At 41.0% G+C, this 26,709-nt stretch overlaps 1 protein-coding gene across 4 annotated transcripts in view; it reads right to left on the reverse strand.

Moving 5' to 3' along the window:
* LOC117942774 (inositol 1,4,5-trisphosphate receptor type 1) overlaps nt 1-26,709 on the reverse strand; it is a 68,607-nt gene that overhangs the window by 22,786 nt on the left and 19,112 nt on the right. For 2 of the 4 annotated variants that reach the window (XM_034868416.1, XM_034868415.1), the window contains 33 exons: nt 26,600-26,638; nt 24,866-25,020; nt 23,389-23,488; nt 22,871-23,031; nt 22,637-22,778; nt 22,288-22,446; nt 21,553-21,725; nt 20,937-21,056; nt 20,502-20,696; nt 20,079-20,330; nt 19,849-19,990; nt 19,596-19,749; nt 19,311-19,501; nt 19,053-19,185; nt 18,908-18,962; nt 18,655-18,820; nt 18,279-18,452; nt 18,089-18,163; nt 17,825-17,962; nt 17,604-17,729; nt 17,288-17,488; nt 16,948-17,199; nt 16,133-16,258; nt 15,903-16,031; nt 14,911-14,937; nt 14,269-14,389; nt 13,936-14,120; nt 13,703-13,851; nt 13,485-13,596; nt 12,734-12,769; nt 7,793-7,840; nt 6,305-6,437; nt 4,082-4,269 (listed from right to left, as the gene is read on the reverse strand). In XM_034868416.1, coding sequence (XP_034724307.1) covers nt 4,082-4,269; nt 6,305-6,437; nt 7,793-7,840; nt 12,734-12,769; nt 13,485-13,596; nt 13,703-13,851; nt 13,936-14,120; nt 14,269-14,389; nt 14,911-14,937; nt 15,903-16,031; nt 16,133-16,258; nt 16,948-17,199; nt 17,288-17,488; nt 17,604-17,729; nt 17,825-17,962; nt 18,089-18,163; nt 18,279-18,452; nt 18,655-18,820; nt 18,908-18,962; nt 19,053-19,185; nt 19,311-19,501; nt 19,596-19,749; nt 19,849-19,990; nt 20,079-20,330; nt 20,502-20,696; nt 20,937-21,056; nt 21,553-21,725; nt 22,288-22,446; nt 22,637-22,778; nt 22,871-23,031; nt 23,389-23,488; nt 24,866-25,020; nt 26,600-26,638 — 4,557 coding nt within the window. The remainder of the gene's footprint in view (nt 1-4,081; nt 4,270-6,304; nt 6,438-7,792; nt 7,841-12,733; nt 12,770-13,484; nt 13,597-13,702; nt 13,852-13,935; nt 14,121-14,268; nt 14,390-14,910; nt 14,938-15,902; nt 16,032-16,132; nt 16,259-16,947; nt 17,200-17,287; nt 17,489-17,603; nt 17,730-17,824; nt 17,963-18,088; nt 18,164-18,278; nt 18,453-18,654; nt 18,821-18,907; nt 18,963-19,052; nt 19,186-19,310; nt 19,502-19,595; nt 19,750-19,848; nt 19,991-20,078; nt 20,331-20,501; nt 20,697-20,936; nt 21,057-21,552; nt 21,726-22,287; nt 22,447-22,636; nt 22,779-22,870; nt 23,032-23,388; nt 23,489-24,865; nt 25,021-26,599; nt 26,639-26,709) is intronic. The other 2 variants (XM_034868417.1, XM_034868418.1) reach the window with 2 other exon arrangements.

A 26,709-nucleotide genomic window follows, 5' to 3' on the forward strand; every position in this document is an offset into this window, starting at 1 on the left:
GAGAAGGGGGAGGATAGGGCACTGATGGTCATTCCTGCCTCACATTACAGTGTCCTCCAAAAGGCAGCTAAAGCGTGGGGCCTGCGGGTGGGGGGAAGGTAAGGCATGAGGCCCAGGTTTACACATATCGATTCCCCCACCCCTTCCCACCTACCATTATATAACTCACACAGACACATACACTTGTACAATACCAGCACACGCAAGCTGGAGAGCGCACACGCTAATACGCCCACTGGCTTTTACACCCACAAAAAAAGGTCAGCTGTCTGCGGCACATGCCAATTTGGAGAGGACACGCCCACATGTCACACATGCATAATACTACAGTATTCTCCTTAAAACTCCGCGACTGCAAACTTCATTCTTATGTAATCACATTTATTTCCCACTGCCGATCATGTTATTAATGACACAGACACATCTCTGGCATTTCCCAGGGTAGAGCCAGTGCATTCAGTCGGATTCACAGTGCAGAGTTGGTGGGACTAGCACTGGCAGCTGGGGTATGTCGTCTTATGGATCAGGGCTAGCTGAGATATTATGTTTCACTGCAGTAGAGGAGAGTTTGTTTGATTGATAGTGAATGGGAGATGAATGTCTTGGTCCCATAAGAGTTATTTGAGTTTAGCAGTGAAAGTCTTCACCTGCAGCAGCAGAATTAAAGAGTTGTTTCTTAAACAGCCTGTTTATAAGAACTGAGCTGAGTTTAGTGGATCGAGTGAGTCACTGAAACAAAGACGAAGCCTTGTACATAAAGCTGGAACACCACAGTGAAGAAAAACACCACAGCAAACTTTAGTTTTTTGTTTTCTTTAGAATTCTACGTGAGATTGTGTTTCAGAATGAATCAGAAAAGAAAAACCTAACCTTTCATGTCTAACCACAGTGCTGCCTCTGTAATGTTTCGATGCTGGTCCTTACAAACCCGGTGACCAAATCTGCGCTGCCGCATCAAGACACCATCTGTGTTTTGATATCACTTTAAAGGCAAGGACAAGAGTGGCGTGATGGAGAGATGACTTTATGGATGAAGTAACACATGGTGGTCAGGGAGACAATGGAGTGGTAGTAACAGAGGAGATTGAAGGAGAGAGACTCAGATCTCAGGGGCCCCCTGCAATGTTGGGTAAACACAGTGCCTGTCTGTATCCATAGAGACAAATCCTGAGTGGAATGAGACGGAGAGGAGTGGGGAGAGGTGGGGGCGGACACCACTGAAAAACAAGGTCATAGCGCTTTCCCTTCTCTCCTTCCGTTCTGCAACTTGGCATCAACAAAAGGATGTTATGTAACAGCTATTTATACCCGCGCTCCCTTTCCCTCCCTCTCATGTCAGGCAGCAGCACATGCAAACCAAATGCAACTCTGCTCTCCTCCATCTCCTTTTCTTCCTTTCTTTGCCTATTCCTTCTTTCCTCAAACCAGTCACCTCTCTCATTACACTGCAAAGAGAGGTGTCTAAATACAAGATAAAAACACTAAATCTGAGGGAAGAGGTTCTCAAAACAAGTGCAATTATCTGTCCATGCAGCAAGATTTCACTTGACAAGCTTGATTGATTTAACATTATAATGTAAAGTTGAACACTTAAACTAGGAAATTCACTCTTAAAACAAGTAAAATTATACATCAAAGTTTTTTTCAATCTTGTAAGAACCAAATTATTTGCAGTGTATTTTTTCACCCTGAAAGAGTGTTTGTCTAATGCACTGTTTTGTTTTTGCAATATCCGTTAAATGCACTTGAAATGCAAAAGTTTTGGAGGGAAACCTAATAGCATGCAATGTGGTTAGACGGCAGATGGCTGACGAGTCGCCATACCAGAATACAAGTTACAGGTTTGATCTCTCTCATAGCTATCACAGAAGAGCTGCAATGCATTGGTGACAGACATTAAGATGAGCAGTGAGGAGCCAACAAGTCTAGAAAGCATTAAATGCCCTGACTGTAAAATATCCAAGATTTCCAAGGACATCTATGCAATAGCTTTTCCCGACAGCAGAACAAGAGGGTGTGTAAATGAGTGACTGTCCTTGCAATCGTGAGTTATTCTTTGTGGTTTATTTCTGTACGCTATGTAGGTCATGAGTAAATAGTTAACGGGATATCCAAGACCCAACAGGTGCTCGGCTCAGCATGCCAGACGAATACGCTGACAAATAACAAACTCCTATCCTTGGAGTGCTTTCTTGAAGAGAGCAAAGGTTTTCTCTCACGGTGTAAGGCCCCTTTTTAACCGCAGGAACTTTCCCCAGGGACTAGGAACCTTTTGAGGAAGTCGTTGCAACCGCAGGGACAAGGGTTTAAATTACGTTCTGGGGCCATTTCACCCCCAAAAGTAGCTGCTCGGGGGTAGTACTTTCTGAAAGTACAGAAACCTTTGGTGTAGAAATTACAAAGATGACGGTCACTGATTGGTCAAGCACACACAGTGCTGCTGCTTCAATTCGCCTACCACTTCATGCATAAAAAAAAAAAGGAAAGTTCATTTAGTATATCTTTGTTTTAAAACATTTAAAGTAAAATTAGGCTTTGCTGTTGGCTTACCAACTCATTTTAAAGAGACAGAGAGAAAAAGAGGGCAAGAGAATGCTGTGAATAAGATTCACCTCTGTATTTTATTCATTACATCCAACATGCAGCAGTAAATATTGTCTCAGTGAGACAAAACATAAGGTTTGTTTTCCTTTTTTCTTTTTTTTTTTAGATGAAACAGACGTACCGTCATGTTGCTTTTACGTACGTTAACGGAGTCATTTGTCAATTTTCACAGATCTTTAGACCGTGGTGGAAACGCAGATAACAATTGACTGAAGAAACCTTTTATTTCCCTAAAAAGTTGTTCCAGGGACTAACAGTCCAAAGAACTTTGAGTGGAAAAAGCAGCTTGTGGAAAAGGAATGCCTAATTTATGAATTTGAGCATAAATATCTCAACCCTATGTTCACCCCTATGTTTTTCTTCTTTTTTTCTTCTTTTTTTAACAAAAACTGTTTTAGGTAATTATCCAGTAACTCAAAGAACACAACTATTTAAATGTGAGTAAACACATACAGAGGAGTCCCCCCCCCAAAAAAAAACACTTCCTTTTCAGAAAAAAACGTAACAATGCAAGTGGTAGAGGAGCGTCAGTTTCTCTTCAATCCCCTCTGTGTTCCCTCGTCCCTCCGCCCTCTCTCCCCACTGCCCCAGTTCCGGAGGCCGAGCATGACCCAGTTTGAGCCGGCAAGAGAGTGTGAGGGAGCAGGAGAAAGGCTGGAATGTTTTGAGGGCTGAGACATTCCTCATTGTTCATTCACACAGGCCTTATGTAACGCAGACAATCACGTGATGTAGCTCTGCAGCAGTCGTGGGAAGCCAAAGCACTATCTCCGCCACAGTGGCTTCCTCGCTCTGAACTGATTATGCAAGCGCCATGCTTACACAACAACAACAACACACAGACAGATACATTGATGTTGGAGATAAACAACAGCAACAGACAGAGACATGGGAAATAGAGAAAAATAGAGATAGATGGCTTAGAGTGGCTTAGGTTAAAAACAAACAGGTAAAGAGCATTAATTGTTGATTGCCTAATGTACATATCAGCCCAAAGAAAATAAAGAATATTTAATATACTAATCTACAAACTACTGATATGGTTAGCAGCTGGTCTGGCCTTTTAGCCAAGTGATGTGTGCTAGATATAAAGGGGGAGAAGAGCCATTGCCATGGTCATGTATACTGTATGTGCAGCTATAGTGGCCCATTGACCCACATACTGTAGATCGTCTTGTAATGAAAACCATCCAAGGCACTTTGTGTTCTTGTCACTGACCGAATTGTAGCGGATCATCTACAGATGCACGGTGGGATAAGCTGAGCCTTTACATAGATAACAGCCCATGAACTTAAAACACTGCAGATCAGTTACACTAAGTGAAATAGGTAAGTGTGTCATTTGTATTATTTTACAATAATATAGATTTAGACATGTTATAGCAAATATACTAAAGTAGACAGCGATCACAAGAATGTTCCTTCAGTTTTCCCACTTTCCCTCATTGTATGATAAGAGATTTGCGGGTTAACTGACCTGGATGGTGGTGTTTCCTCCTTCCAGCAAAGCAATAGCCAGCAGGATGCTTTCTTGAAAGACACGGTCACTAGTGGTGTTCATGATGAGGTCAATGACCAGGTCAGAAGCTCCTTCTTTGTCCAGGTGACACTGTACCTCTGACAGGCTCATTTCCCCACGACTCAGGCCCCCTGGACCCCCTAATGCTGCAAGACAGAGACAGCAGGACAGGACAGGTCAGATCACAATCTGATGTATCTGATGAGATTAATACCTTCCAAGGTCCATTCAGACTATAAAACAAATTGGTACAATGACGGGAAAAAAAATGTTTTGGTCTTACTTTAGTAATACAGTATTACAATATCTGCAAATGCAGAAGCCTGATACATTTTGTATTCATCTACATATTTTATAATTGTTCACATTTTGGCCTGGCCCTTGAACATATGGCTTTTTTTTTAATTTTTCTGAGTAACTAAAATAACTCTATAAGTCTATAAGGAGAAATTGCTGGATATCATAGTTTAGTTCAATTTCATTTATTTATATTTGACAGATCAAACTGCAAAACTTGATATTGAGATTAGACACAATATTTCACACAGAAACCTTGATTTAAAAGTAGGAAAAGTATATGATTCCTTTAAATCATACAGGGCAAAACAGGATTTTTTGATCCAGGACTACTAATAATCCAGGATTATTTGGCACATGCAAACTTCAAAATGATTTACTTAAGCAGGCAACTACTTAGACTTTTAACTACTGCAATGCTAATCCTGGACCAACCAGTGTAACTGTAGATGTGTAATTCTGACTTTGCCCCCCCCCCAACTTCTGGGTATATATGGTATTCTTGGTCTTGCTCTTAGTAGTAGTGACCGATCACCTAGCAACAGCAAAAAGTGGATCTCACGAGGGGAGGCATATACTTCCTGTAGTCCTGAGGTTTGCCAAAATATTGGTGCACATAAGAGAGATGCTGAACCTGGAACCCGGGTGACTTTCTCTGCGTCTTTGAGTTCAGTTAAAAACACAATATCAACATTTGGCTCTTTCATCAGAAAATACTTTATGGCGGCACACCTATGTTACACTGAATGTGAAAATACTACCTTTCATGTCACAGAAGATAACAAACCATTTTGGTTACTAGTAAAATATGGCAGCACTGAATTTATATAAAAAGAACACCCACAGCGACTTCCGGTTATGTTGGCTTGGTGAGCAGACATGGCTCTTCATGCTCTGTTGCTAATCCTGAAATAAATACTACTTAAATAATCCCAATTAGAGCAAAAGCAACACTGTCACTGTAGTACAGATGATTATGTGGGGGGAAAAGAAACCAAGGACAAATATAAAAACAGCTGGAGGACTTGCTAATAAAGAAAACGAGCCGGTGGATTCCGACAAAGAAAGAGGTGCTGGCCCACGCGTTGTGTACCGGGCGTGCTGAAATCATCAACAACCCCTGAACACTGGACATCATGAAAGCTTTACAGTCATTCATTTTAACTCTGAGATGGATGGTGTACGGACAGCACTTAAAAAGGTTCAAACCGTGTTCAATATTGTAGGGTTAACAATTGGTGCTTGCAAAAAAATATTTACTAATGAAAAATTTATAAAAAAATAAAAAAAATAAACACTCATCTTATGTCAGTGACACAAATGTGTCCTCTGAAATTTATGTGCAGATACAATGTTATATCATACATGTTACATATCAAAAACATTTTGGAGAACCACTGCACATATATTCAGTACTGTGTGTTGTGTTTTGACTGCAGATACTAACACAATCAAGTAGTGATAAGAGTGTTGTGCTCTGCGTGCTCAAAGGGCAGCTCACAGCACAACTTTGGAGCTGATAATCGGCTCAGGGTCAGACTGATAGAGTCCCATCCTTATATAACATTATTGAAAAGAAGAAAAAAAAATAGGCTTTACTATGACTTTGAGGGCAAAAAACATTTTGGCTAACCAAAAGGAAAAGGTTTATCTAGACTTTGACCCCTGATGGTAGTTGTAGTCATTACTGGCTGGAAAGTCATGCTTCTCCTTAGCAGAGGCTTTTGGTAAATGCTTCACAGAAACAGATCAATTAGAGATGTTGAAATCAGTGTTTTTGTGGACTTGTGTGCGCCAACTAAACTACACTCATGACTTCCTGCTGTAAAGATTTAACAACAATCCTTTGTGTTTGGTGTTGAAAACGAGCAACAGCTGTCCCACCTGATTGGTTTTTGCTGGGTCCTACCGGACTGAGGGGGCCATTAGTAAATGATGTCAGGCTGTCCCTCCGCCCACCACTTCGATGGAAGTTTCCATAGTAACGGTTCACCAGAATCTGTCTCAGTGCCTCGCCCTATGAGAGCCAAAGAAAGGGAAGGGTGTAATGATGTCATGACAGCAACAGGGAGTGAGGAGATGTTGTATAACAGGGACAGCATGCATCAGCAATTACATTTTGTGCATATTAAATGCACATCAAGACACCAGAGCAAACCCGCGGACCTCAGAAAAGAATTATGTCCATGCTCTGTGATACATAGTTATGGAGAAACTCCATATCAACTTTTCATGTTAAACACTGAATTTTATTGAAAGAGTTCCTAAATTTCTATGCAAGAAAAACTTGCAGACATACATTAACCTAAAGTTTATTTCACTCACAACTAAAACATTCAGCACTGTTAGGTTTATCAGCGGCAGTAGTGACCCTGTGTAGTGATAATGTGAGGTCCCAGAGCTCAATTAGACAGACCCGGGGCCAGCCATCCCACACTGTGACTCATCCGATGTTGAGCAGTCAGCAGCAAAAGATTGTCGTTGTTATGGCAACCACAGCCCATAGCTACCTGACAAACCTCCCATGGGATAAAGTGAAGAGAATGAAAAAGATTTTTGTGTTTCAACTGGGGGTGGTCCATGATAGACGACAGTGGTCAAGATTCATTTACGTAGGAGGTGTGAAGAACACTATTCTCATCTTTTATTGGCAGGAGGTTAGTCAACTGTATGTATTATGTGTACCGGCACGGCATGATCAGTTGCAGTCCAAATATGATTCCATGGTCTTATTGGAGAATACTGAAACTACTAAATCAGCAAATATGTCTTATTATGTCTAATTATGTTTTCTTTGTAAACATGTTGAAAAAGTTGGAGAGTAATAAAGAATACATTTAAGATATGGTAAAATTACAACCCTCTTGAAACAGGTTTCCAGCAATGTGGACAATATGATGAGGACTGGTTTTAGGGAACAAACCTGCTTGCTAAATAATGTACATTCATAATAATGTAATTCTATGCTGATGAATTGAAAGTTCAACAATCAATATTGTTATTCTGGAATATCGGTATTAGAACTTGACTGTTTAATGGAAATACCTGGGGCTCAGTAAAGTCCCTAAATTTTCATAAACACCTTTAGAGAAAAGAGGCAGAGGGAAATATTGTGTTAAAGTTATTACAATTGTTTTCTTTTTCCCCCTCAGTTAAAGGTTAGTTTACTTAGCAGTGGCTGGGGGGGTTAGGTATTACTTAAAGCAGTGAAGGGAAGTGAGCAGAAACACAAAAAGCTGGAAAAAAGTCACAAAAAGGTAATTTTTCATTCAAGATGCACAACTGTTGCACGTCTAAAACTTGATGTTTCACTCGGAATCTCTGAAGTATTGACGTTTTGAGTTGAGCTGCCCTGCTGTTAAAAGTACCTACCCTCTTCTGGTCCTCCAACAGCTTCTCAGGCTGGTTCTGATCCAGCTGCTGGGTGCATTGAGGAGTATGAGCAGAGTGGTCCAACAGATACAAACACAGGGTTAGTATTCATGCAGGCAAATGTCAAGTTAATAGCCAAATTGTGCACTGGTTAAAGTGGTTTAAGTGGCCATGCAAAGGTTTGCTCGGTGTGAATCGCCATAAATTTACTGCTTTGTTAGAAACCAGAGAAGCATTATTGTCATGGAGGGTTTAGAGAGCAGAGACAGGACATATGTACAGTGTTGACGGTAATACTGTTTATCAAATGTTAACAGACATGTCTAGTGTGATTTAAGCTTTTGTTAATTTTCCAAATCACCATAACATCATTGTAAATTATGTTTCTTATGTAATGACCTTTGTATATTTATTCATTTTTAGATTAATTTTGGGGGATTTCAGGCCTTTAATGAAAGGACAGCTGAAGAAGTGAAAGAGGAGAGAGAGGGGAAACAACATGCAGCAAAGAGCCACAAGTTGGATTCAAACCCAGGCCAGCTGAATTGATGCGTAAACCTCTATATATGTTCATATTTTTCAAATTTCAAGATTTCAAAATTTTAAGTTACTTTGATAAGTTAGGCATTTTGGGATATATACCAAAATAGACCTATCTGCTTTCTTGCAGAGAGTTAAGTTGGAAGATCAATACCACTTTCCTGTCCATATGGTAAATATGAAGCTGGAGCTACAGCAGTAGCAGTCACTAAGAGATGTTCCACATAATTTGTTATATGTAAAAGGACACGAAGGAGGCAGGCAAGGTGGTTAGAGTTCTCCTTAAAGGAACCAGGCCACTAAACCGATGACACAGTGCTGTTTACAGTGGCCATCTGTCACCAAAAATATAGAGGGCATGAGGCAGAGCCAGTGAAAGACAGAGGGTGAGGGAGAGAATAACACACACTCAAGGATTAAAGGCGAAGTCTGCAATTCAGTAGAAACATTGTTGATATTTGAACCTGACACCGCTCCTGTCAGTGCTCCTTCAGAACTTATAGCCTACGCCAGATTTACTGTCCCTCTTGCTCCCACAGCATCTCTCTTTATACATCCATGGCCTTTCCCCCGTCCTGTGCATGAGCACCTTAGGAATAGTTATGTGTGGCTTGGTCAAAGTCACTTTGTTTGTTTCCCCATTTACAGAGCCAGGACTGTGCATAAATAGCACACACAAAGAACAGATAGCTAGCAGACCGTGAGCAGATGTTTTTTTAAAAAGAGAAGAAAAAAAAGAAGTGTTTATCTATATACACTTATGTCATGACTTTGGTGTGTACTTTTTGGACGTTTGAACTTGAGCCACGTCAGTCAGACTCAAGTCATATCTGATTCATAAAAATTCCCTTGGAATTTAACCTTTTCACTTTACCTGACATTTTAACTTCCATGTTCACAGAAAGAAAGCAAATGCCTCGTCTCAATTGATTTCTAAAAATACCCCTGACTTGAACAACTGACAATTATGCTTGTGAGAAATAAGATATTTAGCTGGGTATCAACAAGGAAAACAAGGAAAGTGGGGCCATTAAAATACAACATGCTGTGTATTGGAAGCCACACGCCATGCTTACTTTGTGAACTTCTAATGCGGAAAACACAACTTAAAGTGTCTAAACAAGACAATAAATGCCACGTACAGGTTCCTTAAACAGTATAGTAGAAGCTGCAGTACACTCCGGATCCATAATTAAACTGTATAGCTGTTTTGAAAAAAAGACTTCTCTGGAGAGAATCCTGTGCTCAAAAGTCATTGCTTCCACAGGCTCCAGCCCGACACACAACATCTTAACCCCACAAATGAATTGCTCCCCAAACTCAAAAGGTCACAGTCCTTTGAAAAACATGTGTCAACCTGTCAAGAGTCAATAAAAACTAGACCATTTCCAGCTATGTAACAATGCATTTTTAGCTCAGCCAAGTTGGTATTGTTTACTTTGTCCATTATTGGTTTGTTTGTCTGTCAGCAGGATTACTGAAAAACAAAATACTACGGTGCAAATCCACCATCAAAATAGCAATGTGCCTGGCTTTTGAAGGGAATGGAAGATGAAACACTGATTGGTTTATTGCATGTTACGCCCAAAACACACCTATGAATTAAAGAAGACACTAAGTACAACCCTTTTTTTTAACCATGCACAAAAGTGGATTTGGACATGCCCTAAACACACCTGCATCAGGCGCTTCACGCCGTGTGCTTAGATCTTTAAAATAGGGCCCAGAGAGAGAATGTGAAAATGACAGACAGAAACACTGTGAAAAAGAGAGGGAAAACACAGAATATACTCTCCTTAAATGCTTTGGAATACACAAAACACAAACGATGACTTTCATCACATATTATTTAGAAGCTACACTATTAAGATGACCATGAATTTTTTTTCATGTTTATTACTTTTACTCAATTCACTAATATTTCCAGTACTTTTGTTGTCGAGCAAAAATGAAAGTTATTGACTTGTACTTGGCTATGCAATCGTCTTGAAGTCTTGACTTCGGGCATGACTTGTTTTTTTTAGTGTCAAGACTTCACATCACTGTCGACAAGCACAACTGGTCTGATCCCTTAGTGGAGCAGAGTTCAGCGGCAGGTCAGCGACACACTGGAAGAGCAACATCTTCTGTGGACATGGCCTCACTGTCACCACATCAAACAACAAAGCAATATGCTGATCAGAGTAAATATGTGTAGCCAATCTTCCCCGGTCTGACCATAGACACCACAGGGCAACCCCTCACAGCTGCCACATCCGCCCAGACTACAGTGCATTCCACCAAACTGGAAACTCCCCGGGGCAATCCCCTAATCAGTCTCACACTTCTCACTTTAACAATATGTGCGCAAACACGCAAAAAGAGTGCACTCTACATTATGTTTAGTTGTTTTTTTCTGAAAGTGTGTAAATAATCATGTGTTTGCGTCTTTGCAGGTTGAGACCAAGATATGTTTAAACTAGTGGTGAATGACAAAATCTTGAATTTACCACTCAGCTGCTTGTTGTGCAGACAGAAACGCAGACTAAATTAATTTAGTCTGTGCTCTTTAATTTTCATCGCAGCTGACCTACATCTATACCGGCACTGTTAAATGAATTGCTCGTGAGTGTGGGAGAAAATGTTTTGAGTGGAGGAAAAAAAGCGAGCCAGATGCCGTTTCAAAATCTAAAAGTTAAGAGTAAAAGCCCAACACAAACTCCTCTCCTTTGATATAAACCCTAACAGGCAAAGAGCAACACATTTAGCTGATAGTTATCCTCCTGACAGTTACATTTGGAGGCCAAAAATACATCTCATTCTATTATTATTTTTTTTTTAAAGTGCCTTGATACCAACTTCTGATGCAGGATACTACTGTATAAACCTCCTTCATGTGACCAATTTAAGACATGGTACTTCACACATTCACCCTGTTCCACTTTAATCATTACTATGCTATCCCGCTTTATTTGTAGGGCAAAAGAGGAGACAGCCTACTATGCACTTTTATATCACACCTACACTGTCACTTACAGCCAACTTTATTAAGTTTACACAGCGGGATTTGCATCCATTTGAGAAAGTGTGTGAGTGGAAATGGGGAGTATTTGGAGTAGTTGTGGAATTGTGTCACAATGATTTAATAGGGCCAAGAGGGGGATATGTGGAGAAAATTGGCACATGACAGAGCTGCTTTTCATGTTTCGACAGATGGAAATACATTTAACAGGTGTGAGTAGGGATCTTCTTTCTCTCTCTCTCTCTCACAAGCCCCCCCCCCCCCCCCTCCCTATTCCACCCCCAATATTTTACACACACACACACACACACACACACACACACACACACACACACACACACACACACACACACACACAGTGCTGGGAGCTAATTGTTACAACAATTAAAGTGTGGGGAAACAGCTCCTCCACACTTTCATTGGCAATTACTGCTGAAGGTCACATCAGCGGAGGGGCTGAGTTCCAGGAAGAAAAAAAAGCCTGGTTGTTATGTAACCTCAGCCCAGAATTGGCAGGGGCCCAGAAATCGTGCAGCTTTCAGATGAGGAAAACTAGGACACAGCCTCAATGACTGCCACAGCCCCTCATATTCATCACACACATTCATGACACGCACACAATCACAGTGCCCCCTATTGGCGCCCAAAGGAGATCCAGGGGAAACACCCTTCGAAAAGATAAACATTGACAGACCATAAACGCCTTGATGAAAAGAAAAAGAGAGGGAAGGTGAAGGGGCTTTTATAGATTTACTATCTTCAACATCCTTTTCTTAAAACCAGACACAGACAGTCTTCCCTAAAACCTTGGAAACATGTATGGCACACCTGCTATCATTATAGTGCTGTAGTTAGTTTTAGTCTATGTCTCTTATTTTTCTTTATTTGTGTCTTTATTTTTATCTGTTTAAATGCTCTGTATAAGTGCAAAATAAAATGTGACATCAGTATTTAAAGGCTGGGTTTGTAATGTTCTAAAGCTAGCAAGATTTGAAAGTAGCATCTCCTCTGGGCTTTGTATCCCCCAGATGTTTTCTCTCTCTCTCTCTCTCTCTCTCTCTCTCTCTCTCTCTCTCTCTCTCTCTCTCTCTCTCTCTCTCTCTCTCTCTCTCTCTCTCTCTCTCTCTCTCTCTCTCTCTCTCTCTCTCTCTCTCTCTCTCTCTCTCTCTCTCTCTCTCTCTCTCTCTCTCTCTCTCTCTCTCTGAACTACACACTGCGGTATGGCAGGAATCAGCCAACCATTGGGTGTTACCAGCTGTGGCTAAAGCCTCCGCTGCCTACAACACACAGCCACAGCAGCTGCTACAGGTCAGTAACAGGACAACTACTAGTGTTACACAGACATAACAGACAGCAGCTCAGAGAAACAAGGGAATGAGTAGAAGAAAAAGTAAAACAACCTTAGGCATATCCATCTCATCATCAAAGGCCCTCAGCTGAAAGAGAACAGAGGGTTCAAGGGGTTAGATAACAATGCAGGGAGGAGGAAGCTAAAGCAGAGGTCAATGATACAGCATGACATGTAAGTTACGTGAATTAAGACTATGGAGATACTTATCCTCTTCAGCCACACTGAAGAAATTGTAATTATGAAAGGGTATCAGCCACAGTGAGCAGAATTAGTGCAGTGTCATACAGTGGAGTTTCACACAGTGGCAAGTGTTGCTAAAAGCATGTCTAAGTAAGTGACCAGTCCTGCCTTACTGACTGCAAAGGTAAATGTGACAGGAGGTACAAGCCAATTCCTTTCAAAATAAGGCTACTCTTGGCAGTAAGTGAGTCAAAAGTGTGTGATGCAGTGATCCTGTAAAATTATATACAACTACACCTATATGGGTACATAATAATCAAGTGAAATACCATATTGCACGTCATATTGTTGTTTCTGTGTGCAGACTCAATTTTCACTCACTCATGTTTTTTCAATAGTTCCTGCAAAGTTAATATCTTTCTCTGAATAGAAATCCTACATATGTAAGCACCAGCATCAAAATACATTTGGAAAAAGAAAATCAAAGTGACAAAATTTCAATATTTTTTCGCAACTGCATTTATGCATTGTATACAGTACAATAAAAAGTATTTACACAGGCATACCATACTCATAAGGTACATTACCCCATCATGTCTGTGATTTGTAGCTCCTCCTACCTTCTCTCCGTAACCACGGTCTTTTGTCATCATCTCCCGCAGAGTTTGAAGAACTTTGATGCATAGTCTTTCCTCATTTTCCTCTAGCAGCTGCTTGGTGTGTTTGATCAGCCTGCACATGTACAATACATTAGTTTGTAATTCTCATTTATAATGAATGCACATACTTTTACGCCAAATTAATATATTTAGCTAAAGAAGATAATTTCAGTTCTTACTTGCATATAAAACCTCCGCTCTCACACTTCTTGCGTGAGTCTGTGTTTTCGGGGAAGAGTAGCTCGGGCCGATGCAGGACGTCCACCAGAACTGACAACTCCGCCTGGACCAACGGGCGCAGACGGTCCTCAAGAGCTGACACAATGTCCTACAGTCCCGACAAAGAAACATCCTTACTGCCTAAACTATTCCACACCCATAAGTAAGCGGAGAATGCTCACAAATAATGTACCTGCAGTCTCTCGATGATGTTCCTGTAGTCCCGTGAAGCGGACACCACAGAGTCTCTGCGGGCAGCGTTGCGAGCAGAAAGTCTCCAGCTCATGGCTGTCTTCTGAACAATGTTGTTGGATTTCACAAACAGGTTGTTCACCTGGTTGTCCAGGTCCACAGGAATGGCTATTGCTCTGCCTTTGGCTGAACGGTACACACAGAGACGCACACAAGCAGCGTGTGGAGATAAATTAGCTCCAATTAGTCTTTAACCAACTGTTCATGATGGACTGATTTAGACTTTGAGCAAGGTTTTTTGAGACAGGCATTGATGGGAGGAGCTGGTTCTTACCAACATCAGAAAGCACCTTGATACAGTTCTCAACAGAACCCTTCTGGACTGGGACCAACCAGTTACAATGGTAGACCCTGAACACCGCCTGCAACAGCTGCACAAAGACTGGCTGCCTGGTCTGAGAAGAAGATGATGGAAAAAAGGCTGTAGATCATTATATTTATCTAACTGTTACTGAACTAACTGCTCTAGTCTTTAAATAAAGAAAGAAGTCCCTCAACAACATTTAAATGATCCATCTGTCATCTACAGTACCGCATCAACAAGCAAGCAAGATGCTAGATAGCTGGATCATTTGCCTTTTAATAACACACACACAGACACACACACACACACACACACACACACACACACACACACACACACACACACACACACACACACACACACACACACACACACACACACACACACACACACACACACACACACACACACACACACACACACACACACACACACACACACACACACACACAATTTTCTTTTACAGGACACCCATCAATCCCTAAACCTAGCCCAGTCAAAATCCGTTCCCTCTCGGAATACTCACACATATATAAATAATAAGGTGGAAACTTTCCTCTTTCTATCTTAAGCACCCAACTCTGTGTTTTCCCCATTGAAGTGAACAAATACCTTCAATATTTTCCCCAACAGAGAGGCCTGTAGCAGAGGATACAATCAGTGAAGACATGACACAGACATGCTTCCAGATACATACACACAGCGGTCATTCTTGGGGACATGGTTAATGCTCTATAATGCAAAGCTTAAATTTGTACATGTGACCTTGTTTGAACACAGTGTGAGATGATATTCCCAAACTGTTTCTTTTGTGATTGCATCAGAGTTGACAAAAAGTATTATTATTTGACTGGTGACAAAGTTATTAATAGGAACACTTAAAATATATTTTTCTGAATAAAAGACCATTTTTATGAAATTACACCAGTTTGCTGGTAAAAAGGGGAATTCTGTATATATCAGCACAACAGGATGTCAGCAATCACAATCCCGACTGGTCTTAACTTTGTTATGTCGGATTAGCTTTAAAGGACCATGACTAACATTACTCTGATTAACACAAATGAATGGGATGAGAAGGGGAACATTCATTCTCTTTCACCACTCGCAATGTTAATCAGAAGAAAGAAATTCTGAGAAACTCCACGGAAACACTGATGTGACCAATTAAGGACCACTGCAGTGGCTGGTTGGGTAGGAATCTAAGGGTCCAGCTCTTGCATAACGGGTCTCAGATGAGCTCAACAGATTATTGGTAGGGGTGCGGCCCAGAAAGATAACCTTTTAACAAGAGAGTGCACAGGACATTTCAGACATACTGTATGAGTGAAAGAAAGTCCATAGCAACAGGTTTAGATTACACGCGTCTTTGTCAATATACATGAGTAACTCAGCAAATGTGAATGATATTCCCACAGTGGCTTTTGATAAACCTGCTTTAATCGAATAACAGAAAATTTAAAAAACCTTACTATCCTTGTCTCATTGAAAAATATTTTCTTTTGGATTGATATTTAAAGAGGTTGTCACATTCACTCTGCCCTTTAAAGTTGCTTTTCTTGGATAGTGTTTCCTTATTCTTAAGACAGTGGGTGGGTAAATACCTGCAGGCTGGTGGTCTGGTCAGAGAAAGGCGAGCTGAAGAAAGTTGTTACAATACTCATGACCGTCTCCGTCACATAACGCTCTAGAATAACGTCTGCGTGCTTGCGGTCACTTGTGTTGTTGCACACCTGTAAGCAACAAATCATCAACTAAATTGCTTGTATTTTAACAATCCTCATTTTTTAAGCAAAGTGACAAAGTTGCCATAGATCCTTTCAGTGTTTCTTACTCTACAAATGTCAACAAGAAAGTTCTCAAAGAGTTTCCACATGTGGTTAGAGGTGTAGATCTCCTTCATTTCCACCTCAGTGTCCACATAGCAATGGTTCAGGAAGTTGATATAGGCGATCTTCACCTGAAAGATTATAATCATGATTAGGGTTAATGTAAACTTGTGGTGCCACTCAAGGATGGTTGACAGTCAAACAGAACAAAATAATACCAGTGGAGAAATCATAACACTATTCAACATTGATGCACAAAACTTTAAAAACTGGTCACTGAATAATTAAAAAGCATGGGATTTAGATGCAATGAGAATTGTTGTGTAAGCCTTTGCCTGTATTTACAAAGTCTATATCCCTGACGTTCCACTTCCCGGGGTTGTTTTGTGGTCTACGGAAAGTCTGTTACCTTCCGCCTTCATTGTGTTGGAATTTTTAACTCTGTTGATTTATGAGGACTATGGTTAACTGCTCCTCAGATCTCTGCAGCCAACAGCTAGCTAGACCATCTTTCCAATCTTAGTTTTCTGTTGCACGACTGCTATTTTGCAGCCTCATCTTGACTCTGTCCGATGCTTAGCGCTGCCCATGACGATTGTGATTGGTATAAAAGAAATAAACCAGAGCATGCTTTTTTTCCCTTCCTGGAAAGTTGTGAGGACTAGCCAGACCCTCCTTTGCGGCGCTTTGGAGAAGGGTCTGGCAAAGCAAGACTAGTATTTACAGAGTGCTGTTTGAGTCTGCTCCATAACTGGCTTATTTTTTACATGTACAGTTGCTGTAAAATCCTCGGCAGGGCACAGTCTGAGGCGTATCTCACCTCAGGGATGCAGTCCTCATGGATCACCACCCGCACTATGTCATCCAGTGGTAACAAGGAGTTACACTTGATCTCTGTGTAGACGTTCTTGCCCTCAGTGCAGACGGCCAACAGCTCCACCAAGTGTATGTGGTACATCAGAGGACTGTTCTCATCCATGCGGTCTCGCTCTGATCGCATCATCTGGACCAGTGTCTGGAAGGAGGCCCGGTCATTATAGAAGACCAGAACATCTTCGCCAGCATTCACCAACTGTAGGAAGAAACAAAAATACACATCAGGACATACACAAGATAGTGTAGCATAATTCAAACATTATAAAGGTGAAAAAAGGCATTACCTCTGCCATGACAATGTCCTGACACTTTTTGATGAATTTATTCTCTGCTTTGACAATTGTCTGAAGGAACTTGAGGTACTGGACGTTGCGGCCGTGTGTTTCGATGCAGTGGACAAAGTGCTGAACAACACGCTCATTGATCTCACTGCACAGCTGGAAGTTGTTCATGAAGATATGCTGCATGGTAATAGCTTCTAAAATCTAAACAAAAGAAGAAAAAGAAGAAAGAAAAAAAAGAGTATCAGAACAAAATTAGGTTGTTTGCATAGGAACACTGTGGGTGTCTTTTAGTGCGTCATCTGGCAGGACTGCTTACCCCTGGGTTGAGGAAAAGATTGATGTGCTTGTGCAGCAGGGCTTGGTTCTGCTGGTTTCCTGCGCAGAAATTCTGTAGAAACTGGTGGGCTAGCTTCATGATATCCTGCATTCGCAAATCCTCTCCCTGGAGGGGAAAATGGCCAATTTTGTCCACTTTTTAGAAAAGCACGAAAAGCATGCCCTTGAACATTTCACTAAAAGTGATTGCTTGATTGATACCTTCTCGTAAGGGATCTGGAGGAGCTCAAGGACAACAGCATGAGCCCCCATGTTCCTCAGCAGCCTCTGTTGCTGTTTCTTGCTCTTCCTACCTGACAGACCTTCTTGGACACACAGCCGGCTGAGCCGCAACAGGATCTGATAGAGGAAAGAAAATGTGAGTGGGTGAGGTATATGTAAAAAAAAAAATGTATCTGGGGCTTTGCCACAACATTTGCAACAGAAGCAGATAAGAGCTTGTTAACTTAGAAGTGAGAGAGTTACCTCCTTTACCACCCTGTAGTTGTAACTGCTGGTGCTTTCAGCTTTCTTTGGTTTGTCTGCACCCCCTGAATCACCCTACAAAGGACACCAGAGACCAAATGCATCAGAGAATTACTCTAGTAAAGACACTTAAAAGCAACTGGCTTTTCCCTCTTTCTTTGTGGTTATTTTGATGTACAATATACTGCACCTTTTTATGTTCTGGCTCAGTGGAGAGCCCCTCTCCTGCATCCATGCCCTCGTCTGGCCCCTGCCTCTTGTACACCCAGAGCTCAGACTTCTCTACGATAGAGCGCAGCTGGTCCAGGTCTGACTTTATTTGCTTATAATTTTCCACATCTTGGCTGGTGACCAGCAGCTGGACCTGTCCCATATACAGTACAGAGCAGAAGAATGGCAAGATGATGCTGATCCAACATTCACATGTTACTGTAAATGCATTTGTGTTTGTGGGCTTGCATGTGTCAAAATGGAAAAAATAATCAATTGCACAACAAACTTTAGCTACAGTTGCATGACTTCCATTGCTTCAGTTGTTAGCTGTAGCTGTAAGCTGTATACAGTACCTGCTTAAAAGCCTGCAAGACTTCCTGTCTTTGGCTGAAGTGCCTAAAGAGCAAGTGGAGGGCTCTGGACACCAGAGGAGGATATTCATGCATTGTTAAATGGAGAAGGACCCTCAAGAAGGTACGGCCACCATGATCATCTAGGTCCAATGGGGTGTTCTCTTCACTAGACACAAACAGAACACACACCCAAATAAAAACACACCCTCTTTCATGTATTGTGTGACTTTGATTTGATTTAAATTGGGATTACCTTCCACCAAATATCCCCTCTGCCTGCTCTTCTATGTGCTCAAAGTCCAAAGCCCCTGCAATAAAGAAATATATTTGCAACCAATAAAGTCTATTTCATTGGTCCCACTTTTTTTGTAAAATGCAGCAATGAATGTTACCCTGACCTGGCATGTTGTTGGGTGCTTCCACTGCTCCAGTTACAGATAATTCACTCTGGGAGTTACTCTCATCAAACTCCCTCTTAAATATAGACAGCAGACAGGAGATCCTGTAGTCCAGGCGGACATTCAAGATGAACTAGAGGGCAAGACAATAAGTTTTGTGTGAAGCTTTCATGTGAACATTTTGAGGATTGCGGGACTGTATGTGTACGGCATCTTTTGTACTGCGTACGTGTACATGTGTTATTGCAGGTCCTTCACCTGCAGGATCTCAATGATCTTGAGCTTGGTGTCCATGACCAGTATGTCCTGTTTCTCAGGTTCAGTCTGGGTCTTGACTTTGTCTCCATTGGAGGTGGTGTTTGAAGCCGTGGGAAGGAAGCCCCCTCCTCTTAGGACCACTTGAGACATCAGCTCTCCTACGCCATGAATGGACCTCATCACATTACTTCCTGGAAACAAGCACACACACATGCACACATACAGACATCAACTTTATGTCCATTAAATAATTGGTCCTCCACTGACCAACCATGGTGTTCACACCTTTACTCTCATCTTCTTTGTCCAGCTTGTTGAAAGGAAAAACTGTGTTTACATGGACACAGTCTAAAATAGCCAGCAGGATCTTGGTTAGTCTCAGCAGGTCACTGAAGTTGTAGAAGCCAAAATATATCAGGTTCCTGGCCAGATTCACCACCTAAACATGGAAGACAGAGTACATTCATTTGCGAGGTTTGCCATCAAAACGTGACTATGACTTGAGTGTGGTTAGATATAAAAAATTTCCCAGACTGACCTCAAAGGTGAGCTTGTTCTTCTCTTTATCTGCAAAAGGGAAGCTCTGACACACCACGTCTCTCAGGTAGTTCTCAACAAACTCCATAGTCTGACAGAATCGCTCCTTAATTTCATCTTTAGATGTTCCATCATTGTCATAACTAAAAGACAACAAAAAAAACAAACAAAATCTACAACCCAGGACATATTCTACAATGAACATTCCATTACATTTGTCCATGTACTCACTCGTCAATTGCAATCTCAGAGGGGATCTCGGACCAGAGTCGAGCGTATTTCACAGGTGTAACCTGCTCCTGAGGATCACGATCCACATGCATGTGCAGCATCATGCGGCAGAAGGAGGCCCGCAGATCATAGGGCAGGTCTTCATCTGACATGCATCGCAAAATCAGGTCCACATCCAGCTGGCCAGATATCTTATTGATTGCCAGGTACTGGCGGTCCAAACACATCCTGGCAAACAGGTTCAGCTGGTATCTGTATCAGTGAATAGACACAGTAAGACTCACATTTAAAACAGCAAAATGCTTTTTTGTGTTGTTTATTTTACCATATTGCTGCCCCGGCTCGATTTTTAAGTCTGATAGGGTACAAGCAATGTCTCCTTTCTTCCAGACAACCACATGGAAAATAAAGTCCATAAAATACCTGTAATAACTGATCACCTCCTGGTCCTCCTTCTGGGCTTCCTTGGCATCCTGGGCAAGCTCCCTGATGCTTTTACTACGGATCTCTTTATTGCTGTCTTTCCAGAACAACCACACCTCCTCCTCATCCTCCTCTGACTCCACAGAGTTCTCACCGAGCGACACTCCCTCGATCTCAAACCTCGACAGCACAAGTCTGCAGGAAGATTGAACTGTTACAAATTTTTTGATTTCAACAAAAATCTTAGGATTAGAATACAATGATTGCCAATGGCTTTATTGTTACCCTCAGAAAATAAATAAATAAATAAAATATATAATGGATGGGACAAGCCTAGTAAACACATCTGTACCGCCCTAATTTTATACAGTCAATAGTACTGCCATAAAGATTGGATCAGTTAATAGTATGTCAAGCAGAAGGGGGAGTACTCACTTAGTTTCTATGAGGATGTCTGCATTAGCTGGATCCAGCACTGCATTACAGATGAGCTCCTGTGTCACAGGGATGGACTTATTCATTGACACACACAAGTCTGATAGGTAGTCCAGGAACCTGGACACACACACACACACACACACACACACACACACGCACACACAAAATCAACTCATGCGCTAGGGATGTAAATGCATAACATCCTTGTAGAAAAATAATGTACCAATGTGCACTGACCACACGTTACAGCACACTTTAATTTCGTTACTTTAAGTACACTATACTTATGTATTGTAACAGTAAAGGGACATTACAATACATTACAAAGTTGTATGTTAAAATAAAAGTCCAATGTCCTTACTTACTACGTCAGCTGCTGGCTGTTTGAGTTTACACTGTTGTATGAACACTCTGCGTGTGGGGTTTAGGTGAACTCATTGGGTGCATACACTTATAGAGGATACAGTATGATCGGAAAATGCAGATAATAATCAGGATAAAAAATAGGCTTATTAACACATTATCTTTCATATTTTATCTCTGATTCTGCCTGTCTACACGAATCACTGTGTGATGTGGTGTGCATACTACACAGACAGATGTTTACACAAACCTGGGCTCACGGTTCTTGCGGACCAGGCTAACAAACGTGTCAATCTCTGCAGCAGTAATGTGTTTTTCCAGTAGCTTGCGGTTGTTATGGAGCAGAGCTGTGATTGTGTCCTCAGCTAGAACATCATAGCCAATTTGTTTCTGCATGAAGCGAAACTGTTTGGCGATGTACTCCTGTGGGACAGACAGACAGTAGTTTGAGAGGACACAAACCAAAACAAGACGGCATACACTCACGTTGACAAACCTAGCCCCTTTATCTTTATTTCTTTACATTCTCTAGAGGGACTATAAGGCATGACGTTGTTATGTCTGTATCCATTGCCTTATCTGTGTGCAGTAAAACAAAGCACGTTCACAAGAACCAGACTGCCTCTTCATACAACCTAATTAAATGACCCCTCAATTACACTGAAATATGTTTAAGAGAAATTGATTATTCTTGAGAAATAGGAATGCTGTAATCCTCACTATCAAGCATTTGTTATTTGAGCTCGTATCACTGTGTGGCTCTTTGTATTTGTTTTAACAGACAATTTGTTAGAGGGGCACGACGGGTGAACCTTGCAAAATGCACAGGATATTCAGTTACAAATCATCATATCAGAGTAAAGGCATCTTTCACTTGCCATTAGACGTAATAAAGGGAATTTGGAATGCACCTTTACAGCTGCACATAGACCTATGTTAAACACTGCCGTTGGGAATAAAGCAGGCAAGGTCTAACAAACTGTACCTGGTTCTTGCGGTAGTCCTGCTGGGAGTGACGCAAAACCCGGTAACACAGGCGGCAGATGTGTCGAAAGGGGGCATGCCGCTGGTCAGCCAGCTCCTCCAATCGCAGCATGGGACCGTCCCCACTGTCTGTGAATGGAGCCTGCAGCAGCTTGAAGATCTGAATACAGGGATAAGATTTTGAAAAGTGTAGCTGTACTGACGTTAAAGCCAAAAGAACTAGCTGATACAGACAACAGGCCTGAGGACTGTGCCACTTTGAGTTATGAAAGATTTGAGCTCATGGGTTCAATGGCAAACATAATCTAAAGAATGTGTTCATAATGTTACATTTAACTGTAAGGCAATACCTGTTTGAGAATATTCTGTTCTCTCATGAGTTTCTGTCGTTCCCTGTTGGGTTTGTTGACCATAATCTCTAGAACATCCTGTCCGTTATTGGGAATATCCACCACAAAGAACACCAGATCCTCCAAAAGCTTGGTTACCGCTCTGATAGTACATAGAAATAGGAGAAACAAAGCAATAACACTCGACTACCTTGTTTAGAAATTCACAATCTGGAATTGCTATGACTTTTATACCTCCTCTCATTCTGTGTGATGGTTCCTTTTTCCAGCTTTCCAGCAATAGAGGCCAGCACTTTACTGGCATCGTTGGCAAAGTCAAGGTCTCTCACTTCAGCCGGGGAGACGGGCACAATTGCAAAAGCCTCTTTATCCTCTTTCAGGGACGAGGTGCCGATCTTGAATGAGAAAAGAAATGTACATATCTTTCATCAGTCAGAGCAACTGATATTTTTGAGTACTTTAAATTAGTCTCTGGGCCAAGTTCAATTCTTTCTCCAAATACCTTAGTAGAAACCCATAATGCAAACTACAATTGTACATTTATTGTGAAACAAACATATACTGCACTTAATTCAATTCCAAAACACTTGCATAACTTAAAAGCAGGGTATGAGTGGTTTGCACAGAAGGTATTGCGGCTGAAAGCTTTAGATTTTTATTTCTAAAATCTCATAAACCCATACAGAATTTCATTTCAGCATCATGTACAGAGTCAGTTGTGCCACTATTAGTGCCATTATACTGTCACTTACACGTAGCATGACAGGCTTTTCCTCCTCCTTGTCAATTGGTTGGTTGGTGCTGTGAACCCATGTGTTTGTGCACAGGTGCCTGAGGCGCACATAGGAGTTTCTGAAAACACATTTTACAATTTTTAATTGATGCATTATTGTTGTAGCACAAAAGCTAGATGGTAAATACTGATACTTGATAAAGGTAATGTATGAAATTACACACAGCAAACAATGAGCAGATTAGGTATCACTGAAATGTGTAAATGTAAACAGACTGTTCTGATATGGCGCTTTCTAGTTTCAATGACTACTCTAAGTGCTTTTATATAGTACAGGAAGTATTCACCATTCACACACATCCATACAGTGTAGCCGTGGCTGCCCTACAAGGTGCCACCTCTTCATCAGATAAACACTCACACACATTACACTCCAATGGCGCAGCATCGGGGGCAACTCAGGATTCAGTGTCTTGCCCAAGGACATATCGACATGGGACTGCAGGGCCAGGGATCACCAACTCCCGATTGGCAGTTAACCGCTCTACCACTGAGCCACAGCCACCCCTACTGTGCGCCCTAACTAACTAACTAACTAACTAACTAACTAACTAACTAACTCTATCAATCTGAACTAGATTAACAGATCAGTCCATCAGTGATTGTATACATACATGAGGAATGTATGCAGAATACAAGCTAGATATCCTTGTTTTTTTTTGTACCAGGTCATGTTTGAACTTTAGAAGGTAATCTCTATAGGCTTAAATGTAAATCTTTATTTCATTTGTGATTTGATCCACTTAAAAATTAACAGTGTCAAAGATGAAATAGGATATAGTCAAGCATGGTTGATGGTATTCCTGTCCAATATCTGCAGGTAATGATGGAGCCCACCAATCCTTCATTGATCACATAAAGAGTTTTTATACAAATGATAATATACTGAATGCTAAAAACAAAAGAAGCACAATTTTTGTGTTCACATGAACACATCACACCTGTGTGCAAACAACATCTTCCTTCAACTATTCTAGTGAAATTTACAATGATTCCAGTAAAATAATCTAAGTTAAACAAACACATTGCTGCATCACCTCGAAAGAAACCCATCTTCCCCATAAACAAGCACAAACAGATCTGTTCACAAGAAAACAAGGCTCATGCTAGAAAAGTGTATTAGTATGGATATCCTTATATGTGTAACCACTATGAAGAATAACTCTACCTTTACTGTTTATTGTGAGCAATTCACAGAAAGTCACAAACACTAAAATTAACACATTCACACACGTGCGTAACCCTCTTTCAATGGTTTATTGTTCTGCAAACATTAAGATAACTTAATATGCAGTGGAAGTCCCCAGCTTGTAATGTGCCTGTTTGGGTTTCAGTGGAAAGAGTGACACACCAGGGAAAGGACCATGCTGTTCTCTGTAACACCAGTCTAGGCAGGTTGAAAATTCTTTAACACTTTCATCTTATGGCCTATCTACCTGGGTACCAGTGAGTCTCCCCCTCTTAATGTGGTAGGGTCCAGCTCAAATATGGAAGAGATGTCATTTCCATCAGGTACAGACACAAGGGTGTACATGACTTTGTCCTGGACATTTCTCAAACGGGCCCGTAGGGCTTCTTGCTCCAAGTCCAGCTGGAGGGAAAAGTCAAAACAAAGTATGAACTGAAAGAGCCAGCATCACAAAACACAAAGATTTCTCTTTTCAGCAACTGAGATGATCTGCCACATATGGGTCAAGATTGTTAAGAATGGATTATTATAAAACATAAAAAATAATTGAATAAATAAGTAAAAAAATCAGTCAGAGCTTTAAAGCGCCAATATTATGGTCATTTTCAGGTTCATAATTGTATTTTGAGGTTGTACCAGAATAAGTTTACATGGTTTCATTTTCAAAAAACACCATATTTTTATTGTTCCGCACATTGCTACGGATCCTGTTTTCACCCTGTGTGTTTGGGTCTCTGTTTTAGCTACAGAGTGATACATCTCAGTTGTATTTGCTACAAAGTGAGACATCTCCCATCTATACTATCTTTGTTAGGAGTTGCACATGTGCAGTAGCTAGGTAAGATTAGTTGGGAGACTTCTTCTAAACGAGGGGCGCACTTGTGGAATACCTGCAGAACAGGGACATGTTAGTAGTTCTTTTGTAGATTATGGTGAACTAGTGTGTCTTATAGCAGTGTTCTGCCATTGAGAACGAGCTAGCATGCTAGCGCTAGCATGCGCTACGGTTAGCCACCTCTTCTCGGATAGTGACTTAGAAAGCTGTGCAGATTTTGAACAGCTCACCTTGAGACTAAAGGCAAGATACATTCAGAAACCCGTATCTCACTCAAAACAGCATGGATAGTCTTTTTTCAGGTTTTTATTTGTGTGGAAGCACCAGAGACACAAAATAACACCCCAAATTCCAGAAAGATTTATTTTAATAACATGGGAACTTTAAATTCATTTCCAGACTAGGCCCAATTCATAAATATCTTGGTTTACTTAGTTGAGTCCTGATTTCTTCCTTTTTTTAAGGCTCCACTGTGATGAAAACACTTATCAGAATTTATTAGGGGCTATATCTTTTGCCTGTGACCTTGGCCATTCGTCAGCTCCTTTGGGTGTTGTTGTTAAAAAAAAATGCATTCACAGTATAATGGTGCCATCTGCTGGTGACTGGGATGAAATACCACCTCACACTGCAAATAATTAAGCCATCTACTGCTGGAAAAAGCAATTGCTACAGTAGTTGTACAGCATTCATATTTCAAGGGACATTTATCCTCCTCAGCTACACAACGCTTACAACCTGGCAAATAGGTTTGTTTCCCTAACAAAACAAAAAAAGTTATCTTTCCCTAAGTTTGTTTGTAGGCAGTTTAAGTCAGGTGAGTTTCACCAATGAGTAAATTGGTAACGTAGTGTAAAGAATACATGTAGTTACTATGGTTACTTCACTGCAGTTCACTGACACCTTGGCTTTTCATTGGCTGATAAACATTGACTGGAACTGGGCTTAAGGTATCCTGATATACAATGTTATCCCAGCCAGCCAAATCAGAAACACTTATTTCCTCGTTTCATAGTATTACATCAACAAGTTAGATTGGGTAAAGATTAGACAATAATGGACAGATTAAAAACAATAACACTGTATTAGTGGTTTGTTGCTATCTACTTTAACCACATATAAAGTCTTTCAGCGTGGCTCACTTACTGAGGACTCCAGGCAGGCCTCTTCATACTCTGGATTCATCTGCAATAATACAATATAACATATATCAACACTATTTGATTTTTTCAACGCTGCCTTGTTCTAATCACAGT

This window comes from Etheostoma cragini, chromosome 4, assembly GCF_013103735.1.
Source record: "Etheostoma cragini isolate CJK2018 chromosome 4, CSU_Ecrag_1.0, whole genome shotgun sequence".
Classification (NCBI taxonomy): Eukaryota; Metazoa; Chordata; class Actinopteri; order Perciformes; family Percidae; genus Etheostoma; species Etheostoma cragini.